A 19,331-nucleotide genomic window follows, 5' to 3' on the forward strand; every position below is an offset into this window, starting at 1 on the left:
AATGTGTCCAAAGCGGGGGGAAAATAAACAATTACCACAAATACATAAACGCCTAAAAAATAGGGGAGTCTTCTACATGCATATCCATTACAAAAAGGATTCAAATTAAAATAGACAGACTATAAAAACAGATGGGGACACGCAATATTTCATTGTTGTTCCCCTATGTCGATTTCTACATCATGTATCTCGTATCAACACGGCTCAGAGCACATTACAAAGGTGTCCTTGTTGGGAGCCAGTCCCGATGGACCATTTCTCGGCAGCATGGGAGTTTGTTTATTGACGCAACTTAATCAGTTCCAACTAAGAAGCCAGGCAGGAAAGCATACGACTGCTGTTCTTTCGATCTCATCAATATTAAAAGCCCTCTTCTAGAGGAAAATAAGTGTTGGTTTAAAAGGGTCGTATACAAATCTGATGCAAAAACCATTCACCAAGTTGTCACCAGATTTGGCATAAAAATGTGTTGGTCACCAGTGTCAATCAAGGACAAATACTGAAATAGACCCAGCAATGTGGGCCACTTGATTCATAGTTGTACATAGAAATGTCAACACAACGCTGGTCTCAAATGGCACTTTTCTTCACGTAGTGCACTATGTGAGAAATTAAAGTAGGATTTGAGACACAACCCTCAATATATGAAGTACTTTTGTCCTGATTAAAGTATCCATTCTGGTCAGTGCACTTTGCTTTGATTGGCTGTTAAATAATGTTTGTCAGAGAAGCACATGATTAGGCCCCTCCCCCTCCCCTTGATGTCCCCTCCTCTGTTAAAGCACCAGGCCCTATCAAACAGAATGACAACAGGGGAAAGAGGGTGATACTGCCCACTAGTTTAGAAATGGTAGATTTTTCTCTGTCACAAGCCGCTCTACCTTTTCCTCTCATACTTTGTAAACAAATTTCCCCCGTGACATTTACAAATACACACTAATGCACAACATCGCAACAACGCCGCCATCCACACCCCGAATATAGAGGAATTACTTTGCGCCTTAAAGTCTAACAGCTGGAACGTCTGGGTGGGTCAGGGGCTTGCACATAGCCTACAATTGTGGCCATATTGGGGAAACTGACAGGCCTGCTGGGTAGGGGGCTCACCGTGTGAGGCCACAGTGATGGTATCTACAACTGACAGTGAGACAGCGAGGGCTAGGGGGCTCACTGTGTGAGGCCACAGTGACGGCATCTACACCTGACAGTGAGACAGTGAGGGGTAGTGGGTTGGAGCAGTGGGGTCCCCCCCCACGCTAACCTGGGCCTGTGCTTACTCAGGCAAAGTACATGGTGCGTAGGGTGTCCTGGTGGATCTGAACGGCCTTGGCCAAGGCCTGCTGGTCACGCCCATTGCTCTGGCCTGATGTGTGGCTGCCCTCAGCACTGAAACGGAAAACGAAAAATAAACATAAAATGAACAATACCATTAGAGAAGAGTAAGGCTGTGCGTCAACATAGCGCCTTTTTCTCAGCGCCAGCGTCCTTTCCTCGTTAAAAGCAACGGGAAGCATCTGCTTATTATTATTTGTATTATTAATATTATTAATAATATTATGATTAACTTGTGGACAATGGGGTCTTCTTCTTGCTTTGCGGTAGGCCAGACACACGTCAGTCTGGCTCCTTCTTACCTGTCGTGCTCTTTGTCCACCAAGTGATACCGGGCGCGGAAAGCCACCAAGTGGGCGTAGTAGGCTGGTGCTGGGATGGAGACGGAGCGGGTGCAGCGCACGTAGGTGTGGCACAGCTGGTAGGTGAGGACCTGCAGCTCGTCTGAAGTGAAGTGGTTGTCGTCCCAGAGCACATGGTAGTGAGACGGCCTGCTTGTGCCCTGAAAGGAGAGGTTATGGAGGACAAGTGTTGCTTCAGTGCGAACAAGGCAACAGTAAGCATCAGCAACACATAGTACGGCTAACCAAATATGCCACGTTGTGGTTGCGTGTTTGTGTAACTCTCGCTCTTGAAATGTACTTGACTGACTGGTTATAATAATAATATAATATTTAATGTTTTGACCTGTAATTGGAGAGTGTGTCATTGTGAAGTTGCTGGAACGCAGTAGTGAGATGCCTATTACCCCCTCGTTTTGTCAAAATCCAATCCGATGAGATGTCAGTTGTGCTGGGTGGATGACAGATGGAGATCAATGCATTTTTTTTTACCTGTATACCAGCATGACTGCAAAGGTAGAAATCAAACTCGGATGGGTGAGTGATTTTGGTGTCCACTGTGGTGCCTGCAGGAATGTTGCCACTCTTGCCAACCTGCAGAAATCCCACCAAAATGTTAAGACGTCGCAAACAAATTGCCAATAAAATGTTAATTTGAAATTTAACAGTACTGACCCGCTCATTCCTGTCCATGCAGAACAGTCTGGTGTGGTGTCTCTTCTGCACGACCACGAAGGTGATGCCAGGCTGGTAGTCCTTCTCCAGCTTGATGCAGGCCTCGCGGATCGCCAACAGCTCGTGTTGGAGAACCTGGGGCTCACAAGGAAAACGACAAATTTGATCACCTTGAGAAAGGCCAGTTTGGCCGAAACATGTCGGTGGAAGCCATATTTTATTAAAGGCTTTTTAAAATATTCTTGAAGAGTTGCCTTGGACTTCCTTTGTTCTTTCTACTGAATCTTCAACCCTATGGATCCAATGAGCACCTTCTGAGAAAGCCTACACTCGACAGAACGCCGTAGCCCTCTTTCCCCATTTTCTTCTCTACACCCTAAACATCTAACCCACATTTCATACAAATATATAGGAAATTCACACATTGCACCTCCTAGGCCATATTAACATTTTCTTGGCATGTAAACAATTCTATGACAACACTACAATGCTGCTTTCTCTTTAAAAGCTACAAACCCCTTCTCACTTTCACACACTAAAACTGGTTTTACGCTTACGCGAAATCGCCAGCTTGACCCAGCTCTCAACCCCAATCTTGATCAAGATCGACTTCCCCTTGTCCACCCTTCTACTCTGGTATGTATGAGAGGGCTATGCATGTGTCTCACCTGGTTGAACTGGCCCTCAGAGATGCCATCGCGGTAGTAGATGATGCGGGTGGGCTTGAAGCGGGTGGACTTGTAGAACTGGATGAGCAGCTCCCTCACCATGGTGGCCAGGTCCTGGATGATGTCCTGGCGGTGCTGCTGGACCCGCACTGTAGCGCAGTAGCGGCTGGGATGGGCGTCCATGCTGCCAACCACCTGGAGAGGAAATTATTTAGTTCCAATCCAACTATAGAACGAGTCTGTCACCATCCATTTATCTCCATGACGACCTGGCCTATCAATCTGAATCTGCACATGGGCAAAGAGCAATTTTCAATTTCAATTTTATATTTATATAACGCCAAATCATAAGAAGAGTTATCCCAAGGCGCTGAGCATGGGCACAGGCAGGGTCTAAGTGACTATGCCGATTTTTCCATTTCCCCCACATTTAAGCTGCTTATGAGCATTTTTGCCAAAGTTTTTTGCAAGACTTGTGTGGAATTGTGGTGTGTGCGCATCGGCCGAGGCTGTGACCAAAGAGTATAGCAGCTAAGATAGTGTTGGCGATAGCCTATCTTTGCACCTCACGTAACAAGAATGATCTCTCAAACCCTAGCCAACTACTAACATGTACAAGTCAAGCTGATTTCAATGGTGAAATTTCCTGCTCAGTTACACGGTTCCTGAGAAAATCCAATTTGTCCGTGTAAATAGGCTATATACACGCAACACTTCCGTGTTCTCTTCCGCTGGTAATTTAGAGTCATTTCGTAGCTAAAAGAAACGTGGTGGTTGTGGACCAGTTGGAAGGAATAACTGAGGACGCATTATTAAACAATGCTATAAATTAAAGTGTGGACACAAAAACGTAAAGAGCCTTTGTGTCGCTTAATGTCTGTCCAAAGGGATTTGTGTGCGCCTAACAGGTGGTGATTGTCGGCCATCTTGCTTACAGCGATGCACCAACATCTAAAGATGAACCCGTTGGTCCTCTGTATGGGATGATGTTACTTACAGCGATGCACCAACATCTAAAGATGAACCCGTTGGTCCTCTGTATGGGATGATGTTACTTACAGCGATGCACCAACATCTAAAGATGAACCCGTTGGTCCTCTGTATGGGATGATGTTACTTACAGCGATGCACCAACATCTAAAGATGAACCCGTTGGTCCTCTGTATGGGATGATGTTACTTACAGCGATGCACCAACATCTAAAGATGAACCCGTTGGTCCTCTGTATGGGATGATGTTACTTACAGCGATGCACCAACATCTAAAGATGAACCCGTTGGTCCTCTGTATGGGATGATGTTACTTACAGCGATGCACCAACATCTAAAGATGAACCCGTTGGTCCTCTGTATGGGATGATGTTACTTACAGCGATGCACCAACATCTAAAGATGAACCTGTTGGTCCTCTGTATGGGATGATGTTACTTACAGCGGCGATGGAGGGTTTCTTCCCATCTCCTGCAGGTGGATGAGTCACATCGGCACCAAGGAAGATGACTGGCTGCTGGAACACTAGAGGCCTGGAACAAGGATGCAGAGTTCAGGGGTACAGGTGAGATTCAGATTCAGCAGAAGTAGATGCTATGTTCTTACAATTTGGGAGAAGAAATGCTAAGGGTTAAACATTGAACATACAGGCTTCGAGTCCAAACATTTATCGTCAGGATTTCAGTCAGTGTTTAGTAGGGGCCTCACTAACCTGCCCTGCGGGAGGAGGATGTTGTTGACGCCGCCCAGCTTGACGTTGATCTTCAGACAGAGGTTGGAGAGGGTCTGAGGTGTGGTCTTCTGCACGTTCTTCACCTGCACACACTGCGTGGCCATGCCCAGCACCGTGTCCCCAACACGCTTCACCTCAGCTGCAACAGTACACACACCGGGACATCAAAGCTTTAACATGCCCAGCACCGTGTCCCCAACACGCTTCACCTCAGCTGCAACAGTACACACACCGGGACATCAAAGCTTTAACATGCCCAGCACCGTGTCCCCAACACGCTTCACCTCAGCTGCAACAGTACACACACCGGGACATCAAAGCTTTAACATGCCCAGCACCGTGTCCCCAACACGCTTCACCTCAGCTGCAACAGTACACACACCGGGACATCAAAGCTTTAACATGCCCAGCACCGTGTCCCCAACACGCTTCACCTCAGCTGCAACAGTACACACACCGGGTCATCAAAGCTTTAACATGCCCAGCACCGTGTCCCCAACACGCTTCACCTCAGCTGCAACAGTACACACACCGGGACATCAAAGCTTTAACATGCCCAGCACCGTGTCCCCAACACGCTTCACCTCAGCTGCAACAGTACACACACCGGGTCATCAAAGCTTTAACATGCCCAGCACCGTGTCCCCAACACGCTTCACCTCAGCTGCAACAGTACACACCGGGACATCAAAGCTTTAACACCAAACTACATGTGCTAATTATGTTTGACAGTCACAGTTAGAAAGGTCATACCAAGTGAACATTATGTCATCCCCTTCATAGGGATGGGCGATATGTATTTTTAGGCTCCATGATAGCGATACATGATATATATCTCTGTATTTTTCTACAAAGTGGGTTAAACGTTCAGTTGTAAGTCAACAAGCACTTTAATTAAAACAAGACTGCGAGCAAAATAAAACACAGACAGAGTTTGCTTCCCTGACTATTGGTGCTTTCACTAAATATTGACACAATGAGATTTTTGATCATCATCAGTAATGTGGATATAATGACTAAGTGGGTAAAGGCAAATAATAGAACAGCTAGAACAGTCTGGTAATTTCAGAAAATTGCATCACTTTACTGTAATGCAGCCTTTAAAATACTACTACGATATCATACACAATATTAAGATGTCCAAATGAAATCTAAGATGATATCTAGTGTCATATCACGATATCAATATACTGGTAATAGCACCCCTTCATCAGTGGCTGTTTGTGCAACCTGTTCGAATTCACGAACAAACCCAATAATTCACAACATTACTGGGAGAGATTTAGATATCAACATATTGTAGAACAGAAAAATCCCGCACACCGTCTCCCTTCTCTGGAGAAATATTTTCTATTTCTGGACGAACAAACGTTTCGGTCGATGAGACCATCAAGTGTTATGATGGGCGGCACATATCTCCCTCTATATATACATGTGAGGAGTACCTCCATCAACCAATCATCCAATGAATGCAGAGGGCATTACCTGCTGAGCACCTGAGGTAATTGCAAATGAATGCTCAATCAGGGGGGGGGGGGGGGGGGACATTGAATACACTTGAATATTAAGATAAACAGTGCTCAACAATCTACAACAAACATCCATAATTTATACAAATAAATAGAAAAATAGAAATATAGAAAAATACAACAAGCAAAAAAGAAACTAGTATTGTCAACATTATAAAGTGATCTAAAAAGGTTAATAAAAAGGGGAGGGCAGTGTGGAAGGGAATATAGTTTGAATTGCCGAAATCATGGCAGGCTTGGGAATTATAGGATATGGCCTATTATATTTGTAGGGCCAGTGTCGGAATAAACAAATTTGGTCTGAGTATGCTACTCACAATATTCACAATATCTACAAGTGGACATTTATAGACATAGCTATAGGCCTAGTGCCAAATTAGGTTACAGCATTATATTTAGCAGCAACTCATCATTGAGTCCCTTCGGGGGAAAGCGTCTGAAGTGCAAAAATCCAGAACGCTTCCCTTCTCTTCAGTAGCAGATCGTGGTCTCCGCCGCTAGGTGGCCTCAAGACTTTTTCGATGCCACAAAAATGGACGGAGGCCACCTCATGCTTCCTATTATTAAAATACAGTGCAACTGGGGAATCCTTATCCTTACGGCGAATCGCACTTTTGTGTTCACTTATTCTTTGTTTTAATTTTCTGATCGTTTTTCCAACATAAGCGAGGCCACATGGACACCGTATCATATATACAATGTGGGTGGATGCACAAGTTATCACACTTCTGATAAAATATTTTTTCCCATTGAGGGGGTGACAAAAGTGTATTGTTTTCATTGTGTTGTTGCACTGGGCACAAGTACCACATCGGTAGTTACCATTTTCCAGAGGGCTTAAAGAGCATGGTGCAGGTTAAAAAAAAATCTGAATTGACATTTTGGGCTCATGATTACAGTGAAAACACTCCAAAGAGACAAAGACCCCCCCCCCCCCCCACACACACAGGCCCCCAGGGTATAAATATGGAGGAAAAGGTGGCATTTTATAAATGGGCGTGTGACATAACAACAGGAGTGACATCACAAGAGGAGAATGTTCTGCTGGGGCTGACACAGGGATGCAAAGTCATGGAGAGTGAAAAAAGGTGACAGATACCAGGGCAGACATAAAACCACTCAGAAATCCTCATATTTTGGGCTGAAAAATGTGACTGTCACCTAAAGGTGACTATTTTGCATCCCTGTGACATCACAAAAGGTAGTTCCATGAAATGGACCAGTGCCCCCTGCTGGTTACAAAAACTAGTCTAAACGCAGCTATGTGTGATTGAAAAAAAAAAAATCCCCCCAAATCCCATTGCTATATACCCCTTCCACATATTATGCAATGTGGTCTCCAACCTGCACCATGCCCTTTAAGAGGGATTGAACCTGGCCGTGTGGAGCTTTTTTTGAGAAGTTTGCATGGACAAGATGGTCTCTTAGATTGCGTCCCTGTTTATAGACAAATAGGGGCGGATGCTTGAAAATTTGACTTTTTTTTTAACCTTGTTTAATAGGTCAGAACGGGATTTCTCTAGGGCAGAGTTATATGCCTGTTCAACCCAGTCTTTGGGGTAACGCCGTGCAAGAAATTTAGATTTCATATCTGTTGCTTTTTCAACATAATATTGTGTGGTCTGACATATTCTCCTCAGTCTATAGAACTGGCTTTTAGGCAAGCCCTTTTTTAGTGGGGTGGGATGTGCACTAGTTGCTAAAGGTAAAGTGTTTCTATCTGTTTCTTTGCAATATAGGGTGGTAGACAGTTCCCCATTATTCATTGTCACCCACATGTCAAGAAAATGAACCTTTTCCTTGCTCCATTCACAAGTGAACCGGAGATTATTTTTAAACCCATTTAGAGAATTAACAAATTCATTGACCTCCTCCAGATTACCTTGAAAAATACAGAAAATGTCATCAATGTATCTGTAATATTTTAACAACCCGATATCAACTAGGGATGGGCGCAAGTACTCGGGTACTCGAGCACTCGTTCATAACGTCAGTATTCGAGTAACGTTTCTGCTGTTCGGGTACTCGCCCCACTCCCCACCCCTTTAAAAATGGTAGAAGATCTACGCACGCATCGTCATGTGGATCTGGCAGCAACCAGCAGCAACTGCATGGCCGGGCGTTAAGTCAGCCAGAATGTACAAGTACGTCATCCGCTTTGTTGCTTTCAAAATAAAACGCTTATTGTAACCTTATTTATTTTGAGTAATGCGTTACAGGCACAGTTTCACGCCATATAACATCACAAGTATTTTGATACAAGGATGCTGCTTCATTCATTGAAATACCTTTTCTCCTCCAACGTGCATCAATAAGCTATTTACTTTTGTTTAAGTAACATTATTTTGAAAGTTTCAACGGGAAATTTCCAGCTCTTCCCGAAAATGGTGGCTGGAGATATTCTTCCGAATGAGAAGCACACTTCTTCATAGCGCACGCCTGATAAAACTCATTCAAAACATTGCACTAGTTTACTGACTACACTGTCGTTTCCCATAACGTTAGTCACAAGAAATGTGGAGAAAGAATCACTTTTTGGGAGTCAATCGCATCATGGTGATCACTATTCAGCAACAATGGACATGTATTGGAAATCAAATGCCTTCGCTTGTTTCACAACTGGTCTGCTCCAAAGCGCTAATCCAACCATCGGAGATACTGTCTAAAGGTAGGCTTTAGATGTTAGCTTAGCGTCACCTAATATCACAGTCAGTCCCTCTCCTGACAAAAATGCTCCAGGTAGCGCCTTTTCCATGCAAAAATGCAAACGTTATGTGTGAACAGCCCGATACACAGCAGATTACCCCTGCTCAGTCATTACCATAGTAATCACACAGCCCGCGCCCCCCGCGTGAATACTCGAGCACTCGTTCATAATAGAAGGAGAGTACTCGAGTATTTAAATTGCTTAAAATGCCCATCCCTAATATCAACATATTAAAAGCCATTGTCACTGCTTAGTTTGTCTAACTCACACATGCCACTTTCAACCCTCGAAGCACCAGTTTCAGTCGTTGATAATAACAGACCACAGAAGTCTTCAATCTTGATCTCATTATCAGCAACAGACTAACCACCAACATCAACCACCCAAAAAAAAAGAGCAAAGCATCTACAGCATAATTGCAAACGTGTGCAGACTAGCGAGCTGCAAGACTAGAAACCGCCCAAGAGACTAATCATTCTCAACCAGGAAAACTAACGATGTAGTATGTCTTGCTACTCCTTGGCCTGTGACTGCATTGTCAAGTGTAGAATTTAGGGTTGTGAATAAACGCTGCCTACGAGATACACAGAGTATTGACAAGTTTAATGGTGTCTACTCTATAAGCATGTCATACTAACTCAAGTACATAAGTAAAAGTCTGGAGCCTCAGGGTGCCTTTACACTGGGGCCCCGGTACCGTTTTCAAGCAGACTTGTCCCCAAACTGACCCCAGGTCCGGTTCGTTTGATGGGTGTGAACGTTTTTTTTGGTGTGAGGAGTGGTAGTGGGCTACCAATTTGTTAAACCCTAGTCCCTGCAGCAATAAGGGACTACCTCATTCCCCACTAAACGACAGGAGAACTAGAACAAAGTGTAAGTTGGGTTCCTCACCATAGACAGGCGTCTTCCCCGGCAGGATTACCACCACCAGCTGGAGACCCTGGTAGGTGTACTTGAGGTGCTTGAACATGGGCTCCACGCTGTCGGCTCCCTGGGCGTACTTACAGAAGCAAGGCTGACCCTGGATGGGCATCCCCGCATCCCGCGAGATCTTCCTCAGCTGGTCTGTGAAGGCTCTGAGACACACAAATACACCAAAGTTGGAAATTGCATATTCAAAGTTCTAAAATTACACAGTGGGGTTCATCAACTTGGGTTACACCCAGACTGATGCTCGAACCGACATTTGAATTCTGAATGAACAGAGGATGAATTGGTGACGCGATGGGCAAACTTCACAAGCAAAATCAGGAATAAGTCAAGTAACTCAAAATACTTGAATTGTGTATTTGCCAGGAAAAGTTCCATGATAGGAATTCTAAATTTCTCCTATTTATATAAATGTATCAAACATTTTTAATTAAGACACTGTTTAAATGTCAATAATCACACTTACTTGAGCAGGAGTTCGGTGCACTGTCTCTGTGGGGCAAAGCAAGCGATGGCCCACACTTTGATCTCGATGCCGGTGTGGAACTGCTTGTTCCTCATGTCCCATACCCCCTGGATTGGTGTGGCTATTGCTTTGTTCTGCAAACGGTGAGAACAGCACGCTTAAGGCTCAAGTAGCATGAAGTCACGTTGATATAAACCTTAGAACAGCCAATGGAATACGTTGTGGAGTAAATGCGTCTTTGTCTGCAAGCCACCATCGAGCCCTCCAAGCTCTGGGGATCAACATACCCTGCCTCCGTACAGGATGGAAGGTGCCTGCAGGACACGGCCGTTCACTTCTGTCATCTCGTCCCTCACCATGACTCCGAACTCCCGAACATACGGGTCAGTGTTAAAGTTGGCACTTCTCATCTGGAAAATACAACAAAAGTCGAAGCCGTAAGAAATCAAAATCACATTAGGAGTGCATGTCAGGGGAAATCATTGTTTGTAAGGTCAACCTGCCACTTAATCAGGATTAGGGATGGGCATTTCTAGCAAAAACACTATTCGAAATTCGCTGGCCAAATTCGAATTTAATTCGAAATTCGAAAAAAAAAAAAAAAATGTAAAAAAAAAAAAAAAAATTTTTTTTTTTTTTTTAGTGAAATGTTGCATTGTCTCCCCTGATTCTAAGTCTACGGCTTTATTAATTAATATAAAAAGCTTCTGCTGTGGATTTTTAGCTCAAACAAGCATTGCACCACTGAAGTAAAGAACATGTTACATGACATTGACATTTTCGAAAATAAAAAACAGTTTTGACAATCATGAGTGGTTCATTAAATATTTAGTAGGCTCAGGTCTGAGTGCCAAAGGGGTGCCAAAGCCACCCCCTCTCCCTCTTCATGGGATTTCATCCGCCATTCATTTTTCCATAAACCTTGCTTAAAATGCTTATAAAAATTGTTTTACTTGCTCAAACCAAGCGATTTGACTATACTTAGAATCAGGGGAGACAATGCAACATTTCACTCCATTTTTTTTTTTTTTTTTCGAATTTCGAATTTCGAATTTCAATAATAAAAGTCGACCTTGATAATAACAACGATTATTCGAAAATTCGAAATTCGATGCCCATCCCTAATCAGGATGCCAAGATTTCATCAAGTTGAACTGTTTTTAAGACCTTTTTAAAAAAGGAACCCAGAATGAAACATAAGATCAATTTGGCAGCTGAAATAAACAATGCAAATGAACACAACTGTAGACCTAGGTCTGTGTGACTGCTCAAAAGCAGGTAAACCACTGTGGGATTAGTGAGAATGCTGTTAAAAGGAGGAGAGAGTGATGAGTGCTTGAGCAGAAGTGTAGTTTAATGTACAGCGGGTTTTACAGACCGTGCGGACATGTCTGCACGGTCACAAAAAATGTGAGTTATGCGGTTGTCTGCAGAGAGCGTATGTGCACACCCTCTGATGATGAAATTTATGTCACACGGCAAGAGGCGGACCCGCAAAGTATAACTAGGGCTTTACATTCACAGGGCTGTACATTGCTACAGTTTTGCTAGCATATGCTATTAAAAATTATTCTGTGCCCAGAAAAAGCATATATTTAACAGTGTGTGCTACTAAATTTGTCTTTGTGCTACTGAAAGTTTCAGCTTACTAGCACCAGTGCTACCACCTAATAAAGTAAGTGTTTTAGGTGACTAGCACCAATGCTACCACCTAATAAAGTAAGTGTTTTAGCTGACTAGCACCAGTGCCACCACCTAATAAACAGCCCTGATTCAGTAGTAAATATCTCTCAAGTGTAACAAAATAATTTCAGACAGACTCACCAATTTACTGATCTCATCCTGACGGTCGGGTGCCGATCTGGCTGTGGCACGGATCATAGTGGAGGTCTGATTGTCTGTCAGCTTCTTGATGCAGCGCTGGCCTGCCACTATGTTACACACCTAGACCGACGAGAAACAAAACATGTCAGCACCTCTGGTGGCTCCCCGAATCACGTCTCTAACTCAAGTAAATACGTGTCAAGAGGTTGATGGCTGCGTACCTCTAGAGGCAGGTAGGTGTGCTTCTGCTCCTGTCCCACCTGGAGGCATGGGAGGTGGGGGTACCGCAGGATCAGCTTGTACTTGTCTTTGAAGTACTGTGCTACTGTGCATTCAATAGTTTGGCCATTCTCTTGTTGCAGGGGGAACCTGAGGAGAGCATACAGCAGAAAAATAAGAGGGGGAAAACGCAGCAGCTCCCCGACTCACTGAAGAATATTGTAGACAAAACCCATCTTCAAAAGACTATAATAGTCATCTTCAGTCATGTTTACAAGAGCAATGGGTGGCTGTGGCTCAGGAGGTAGAGCGGGTCATCCACTAATCAGAAGGTTGGTGGTTCGATCCCCGGCTCCTCCAGTCCGCATGTCGAAGTGTCCTTGGGCAAGACACTGAACCCCAAATTGCTCCCGATGGCTGTGCCAGCACCCTGCGTGGCAGCTTGCCGCCTTCGGTGTGTGAATGGGTGAATGTAGGCACATTGTAAAGCGCGTTTGGTTAAAAACGCTATATAAATGCAGTCCATTTACCAAGTGCAAAGTCACTAAATACTTATAGTGACTAAAAGTGACTTTGCCCTGTATATAATATACAAGTATATATCATGTATATAGTGACTAGTAGCTTAGCTCATAGCAAATAGGGTATAGATTAAAAGTCTGGCGGAACAGTTAGACAGTATCGTCACTTGTATGATTCTTCAATGAAAGAATACAATGATACGCAGATGGCATTAACGTTGTGGAAAGATATTCCCTCCTATCAGTATGTTGGACTGCAAACGTCGGTTAAAACATTTACAGGACAGGTAGGCTATTGGTCAGATGAAAGATGAGGTGGTTGAGTACATTATTCTGTATAATGGAAGTTTACCTTTAATGTTACTTGGCTTGAATTAACAGTCAAATAAACGTTACATTCGCTGAAGTATATTTTACAAACATCGCGTGGCTCTTTTCTGTTGAGTGTGCCTCACCACAAATCAGCCTCGCAAAAGCAATCAATTAATGTTTGCAACCGCTGCCTTTTTTGAAGATTTGCACAAGAAACGTGGATGTATTTGGCAAGATAACTCTGCTGTGTTGCGCTGTAAATGATCCGGGCACTGCACTGTGCTAGCAGCCGAGTTCTGCCTTTTTCACGTTATTAACATTTAGATCATGGGAGAACAGATTATTAACATCCGACTGAAATCAGTCTGTAGATGGAGCTCTGCCACCCATGTTCTTACGTCTGGTGGCTGGCTGGTCTTCTGGTCACGTTGCACACTCTGTACTTCCTCTTCATCTGCCCACAGTGGGTGATTTCCACCTTCAAACCTGGATGGGCAAGAGGGGGGTCACAATACAGGATGACCAAGTTTGACTTTAAAAAATCTGCTTCAAGTTTTTGTACATGGGCATGTGCCAAAAGATTTGGCTCATTTTATTTATTTCCAAATAAATTAAACCATAAAAAGTATAGAAAGAAGAAACTAAATACAGGTGAGCAGGTAAAACCCCAAAAGGCTTGTCAATACTTCTCAGCTTAACAAATAAAGAAACAAATTAACAAACAACTTTAAAAATCTAAATGACAAGCAAAGACGCCATTGGCCACTTTGTAGCTAACAAATTAACAATGATTACCTTTGATTTCCTTTGTAAATTTCACTCTCTGAGAGTCAGTTAAGGGCTTCTGTTGTTCTTCAATACTTTTGAAATCCAAGACCTCGCACATGAACTCAATTACAGGCTGGGCTTTGTAGAATGCAGTGGCAGAAACTGCAAAACAAAAACACGGTAATGAGATTCAGATTTAGATTCAGATTCAGACAACTTTATTTATCCCAGAAGGGCAATTCAGTTTCAATGAAACCGCTTCCCCGCATGCAAGCGGTACACACACACACAATATTGAACCTACCATCGATGTTGAGCATCATTTTCCAGAGGGAAGGCCTGACAGACTGGTGGAAGCCAAACCACACCTCCCTGCCCCCACCCAGGGGGTTGGAACATCCTTCTGAGGGAGTGAAGAAAGAGCGACCCACAGGGGTGTACCTGTAACAGAAAACGGCCGACAATAAAAACCTGATTAACATGTTTTTAGCAAAAGAAGGTGGCCACTGGACAGCTTAAAGGAGAGGCAGTTTGGGAAAAACTGGAGAGACAGAGACTGAGATGGTCAGCAGGCTTTGACATGTGCATAGTTATCCCTCGAGTAAATCACACCTGTGATAGGTGTCAGGATAGAACTGATGCCTTCGGTAGGGATCCATGTGGATAAGTATGGCTAGTACCATCATTCAATTGCGAACTAAAAGATACACTCCAACACACACGTCATGAACCACAACTTAAAAAAAATCACCCCCACACATCAATGGTCAACAATGAAAGACTGACCTCATAGAGGGCAAATGTCTCATGACCACGTCCAAGGCTTGGATGGTCTCAAAGGGGATGTTGGGTAGCCGTCCTGCCAGTGCCTCATGCAGAGCTTGCAGACTAACGCAGGACACCCACTTGATGGCCACTTTGAAGCTGCGGTCCTTGCCTTCACCAGGAATGGTCACCTCAAGCTCCACCTGTGCAGTGGATGGGATAGGATAGATAGATAGAACAGCATAGGGGGAATGCTGTGATATTGTCCTGAAGACCAATTTTAGCTACTTTTAATGGCTCACGTGTATAAACATAGATTAAGCAATTTCCCCAAAACATACCTTGTCTCTTCCTATGGGCAAGGGCATGGCTGTGTAGAGATTCTTCCTCCCGTCATACACTGGCTTTCGATCCCCGAAGATCTGTGTTTTAAAGTGCTGGACCATGTGCTCCACGATTTCACTGAGAAACCACATGAAACGAGCCAATCACCACACTGACTGGGACACCATAAGCAGTGGAAAGCCACTGATCTAAACAGGGCTGCTTTGTGATCAATACACCCATGCATACCGATTGACCCTTCTGGGGCATTTCTCAGGCTTGATGTCGATGTCGTAATGGTACACCTCCAGTTTGGGGATTTCCATCTCAAAGAAGTTGGCCTGCAGCTTGATTGTCCTGCCCATGGTGCCAAAGTCTGGCCGTGATGGCGGCTTGAACACATATTCTGGCACGGGGGGAGATGGCGGGTCTACGTCAGAGGGGTCAAGGGTAGGAAAGAGACAAATAACATGTTAACAATCACATTAGATAGGCACCTTGACATTTCAACATCTTAGGCAAGCGCCCATTACAAATCCATTAAGAGTTTTCCACCCAAGCCAAATCCTACGTCATATTCTATTCCAAAGCATAACTGTATGGTGTATCAGTTACACTGAAATATTTCTTATGTATGTGTTCCAACCATGCTTTGTGCTTTTCTAGTGAGTCAGAAGATGTATAATTGTTTCATCTTTGGTTGATCATGTTGAACCAAGGAGCCTCATATCTGCAACGGTGCGACTGTCAGAGCACACTCCCTTTGGCACCTTATCTTTGCCCAACAGCGCTGTTCACTCAAATGGAATAACACCCATAAAACTGTAACCTAGTAATATTATCGAATACATTATTGAATGCCCTTTGGTGTATAAATGTATGCAACCATTTAACGCTTAAAATGGGACGCATTTAGAGGAAATTGATGATCTACTGTGACGTAGTCTTATATAGAATCTCAGTTATTATGACAAAGAGTGGACAAATGCATTGTTCAGTCAGGAGGATAAATTGTAGGGCTTAGATTAATGCACACTGTGATGCTTGAAGGAAGAAGAAAAGGCCTTGTGTTGTCAGACTCAGACACTGGGACCAATACAGGGACCAGCACAAGCCCAAATATGGAAAAAAGCTTACCAGAGCCTATTGACCCAGAGGAATGGGGTCCCTCTTGCATCTCAGTAGCTAAAGAAGACACAAATTACATGTTATGCTTTCTCATACATTCCACTGGGCTTGACAGACACTTGAGATTTACATAGAGGTTAAAAACACACTTTCAACAGGTTAGTCTTATGTCTTAACAAGTTCTTCGTCTAGCATCCAGGAAGGAGAGCGCAAAGTGCTGTTCAAACCATTTCCAGAGCAAATACTTTCTTCGTTTTGCTCTCTTATCTGCACCAAACACTATCGTTCACAAGTAAGGGCGACTTTTCAATTCTCTTATCAATACACACACACAAGCAGTCCAACAACCTGCCAATCTATCCCTCCTGAAGCCACCCATTCTCCTGGATATTAATTAGCATGTGCTACAAATCATTCGTATTACAGATAGGTTAAGAAATAGTTGCATTCAGCTGTAACATAAAAAGAACAACCCCTCGCTATAATTTAATTTGAATGAAAATTAGAATATGTGCTCAATGACGCTAGTCTCAGTATAACGAAGGGGACAAGAACTTTTAGAAATAGTTAACCTTATGGGTCTAGCTATCATTTTCAACCACCCCAGGTTGATAGTCACGTAACTCGTAATTCAAATTAACGTTAGCCAATTTCATCCTCGGAGTTTTTAACATCCGTGTGTACAATTATCAGTAATTTGGTAATGTTCATTGCCATAATACGATCATAACGTTATAGCAATTACATATTGTAACTTGTAATGGTGGTTAAAACGGACAGAAAACATCTGAATTAAAGTTAGCTAAACGCTAACGTTAGCTAGGATCGGTTGTGAGATTATGTTAGCATTATATGGTGTGGTCGCTAAACATTGTGTCTCAATGTTCAATCCGCTTCTTAGATGCAAAATAGTGCTCCGAATTAGTTAACTTGTTTCATCTTAACGTTACAGAAAAAGAAGCTTAATCACTCGACCGCACACCAAGTAATTATCCTGGAAAGCTAACAATAACAAGGTCGGGGACCGTTGTAAGCTAGCTAGCGCTTGTTGTTGTTGGATGCTAAGCTTGCTTCTACTACTAACGTTACTGCTGCTGCTACTTTGGTTGGGACGAAATGTTCTTATGCAAAGGATTGGTTGAGTTTTACAATAAACATCGACACAGAATGAAAGAACTGAGCCTTTATTCAGCGATTGCGTACTGCATGCACAGGAAAGCACTAAAACGTTGGAACAATCGTTTGAGTTTTAGCTAGCCAACGTTGCATTACCTAGCCGACGCTAGCTGCACAACTTACCTCCAGTGGCAGTAGAGGAATACATTTTGTCGATTTAAGCGTGTGCCGTGGACGTACGGATACTCCACTTTATTCTTGCCAAATGCCTCCCAAACACATACGTGGCCGAAAAGTATTTCTATATAAAAGAGCGAGGGTATGCCAGTTCGGAAACAAAGATTTTTAGTTAGTCAAGTGGTAAATATTTGCACCACGAGAGCTTTCTCACCCTCGGCACGGCCCCATCCCCCCAACACACAAAACGGGAGCCGAGAGAAAAGCTAACACAGAAACTATTCAGGCAACGTGAGAGGTTTCCCTCCCCTGTACTTCCGTCTTCGCTTAAATCCCGTCGGACCGGACCACGTGAGACTAGTACAAACGAGATTTCGACAACTGCCTCTGGTTAGTGCTCCTGTTTAGCACATGTGTTTGCATCAGCTAACTCAGATGAAGTACAGCCAGCCTGGCTGTACTTCTAAATGTATCAAGGTGTATCGTATCCCAAATTTGCGTCTAGCTAAGGTTTTCATGTGAGATGTGAGCAGGAGGGAACTATCTTGGGAAATTGAGACCAAAGTCTTTAGTGACGTCAGACGCATACTGCGCGCTCACCGCCTTGACCCGCACGCACTAGCAAAACGCACGGATCAAACGCATTACAAAGTGTTGATATGCCACACACGCAGCAACATCTCACTGTCATGTGCCCCAAAAGGGGGGATATTTCCGTGGTAGGCATACATTGTAAAATTCATAGGTTGATTGATGATGATAATTATCAGATGATGGTTGTTTACGGTTAGGGCCACCACCGCTAGGGGGGGACATACGATCAGAGCTTGTTAACGAGCCAATTAAGGCAGCCCATAACCTGACACTGCCAGATGGGGGCAGTGGACACAATACCGCCCCCGCCTGGCAGTGTCAGGTTAGGCAGCCCAGGCAGGTTCTGTAACCATATGAACCTAACCAACAGTGTCGACTCGCCATGGGTGTTACGCCGAATTCTACTACTGATGCAAACAGTGCTCCCAAGGAAGCTGAAGAGGCTCTTGAAAACAAACTTCCATATTAGCTGCGTCTGCTGCAGGAGATTCAGGTAGGCCTCTTGAAGTTGTGACACTGACATAATCAGTTTCTCCAGTCCACTAATTCGGTCCTGATATAGCCACATAATGCATGAGCTATGGCTACGTTTTGTAAAATGAAAGTTACCCCAAAGCCATGGAAGATTAGGGCTGCTCTGATTGAGATAGCCTACTCTCGGTCTTTGTCAATTGACCCCCCATGACCCCCCCCCCCCCTCCCTCCATCTCTCTCTTTATTTTGAGATCTGTTGCCCAAGTCCAGACCTGGCTCCTCCTCTCACAGTCTGTAAATTCCGGATTTTGATTGCAGAACTAGTGCAGTGTCAAGTCAAGTCAAGTTGAGTTGTATAGCCCTGATTTCACAAGCATGTCTCAGAGGGCTTTACTATGTTGTTTAAACCAGATAAGAGATAGTCTGCACTTGTTAATTAGATGCATATTGAAATGTTTTACATGTTTCTGCTTTGATTCTTTCATAGATTGAATAAGTAGCCTAAATAATAGGCCTACGTAAATAGTTAGAATAGTATAGGCCTTTGTAATATCTTTTCATTTTTCAACTGGCCATTTCAGCAGAGGTACTTTGATTACTTTTGTCCAGCACTAGGAAGTGCTGGACAAAAGTAATGGCGTGCTGGCATGATTACAGTAGTCTCCTTCAGGCCAAAATGGTGGAGGCATAGCTCTGCTGCTGTATGCTGATGTTGCAATGGAACGATCCGTATATAGCT

The 19,331-nt window shown here is 43.7% G+C and overlaps 1 protein-coding gene across 2 annotated transcripts; it reads right to left on the reverse strand.

The window, feature by feature from the left end:
* Window positions 1-1,277: 1,277 nt before the first annotated feature.
* ago2 (argonaute RISC catalytic component 2) lies at window positions 1,278-17,555 on the reverse strand (the record flags this gene model as incomplete). 2 transcript variants are annotated; one of them, XM_083646220.1, is made up of 19 exons in its annotated part: window positions 1,278-1,386; window positions 1,635-1,834; window positions 2,166-2,267; window positions 2,349-2,483; window positions 3,017-3,211; window positions 4,448-4,538; window positions 4,718-4,877; window positions 9,866-10,050; window positions 10,371-10,504; window positions 10,658-10,780; window positions 12,195-12,314; window positions 12,416-12,563; window positions 13,645-13,732; window positions 14,042-14,176; window positions 14,319-14,455; window positions 14,801-14,982; window positions 15,121-15,241; window positions 15,353-15,533; window positions 17,531-17,555. In XM_083646220.1, 19 exons carry the CDS (start codon window positions 17,553-17,555, stop codon window positions 1,278-1,280), a joined length of 2,571 nt encoding a protein of 856 aa, XP_083502346.1. The 2 variants fall into 2 exon arrangements, with proteins under 2 accessions (XP_083502346.1, XP_083502347.1); XM_083646221.1 differs by lacking the exon at window positions 17,531-17,555 and adding an exon at window positions 16,241-16,280.
* Between the last annotated feature and the right edge of the window lie 1,776 nt (window positions 17,556-19,331).

Source organism: Poromitra crassiceps (genome assembly GCF_964638095.1).
Source record: "Poromitra crassiceps genome assembly, chromosome: 11".
NCBI classification, from domain to species: Eukaryota; Metazoa; Chordata; class Actinopteri; order Beryciformes; family Melamphaidae; genus Poromitra; species Poromitra crassiceps.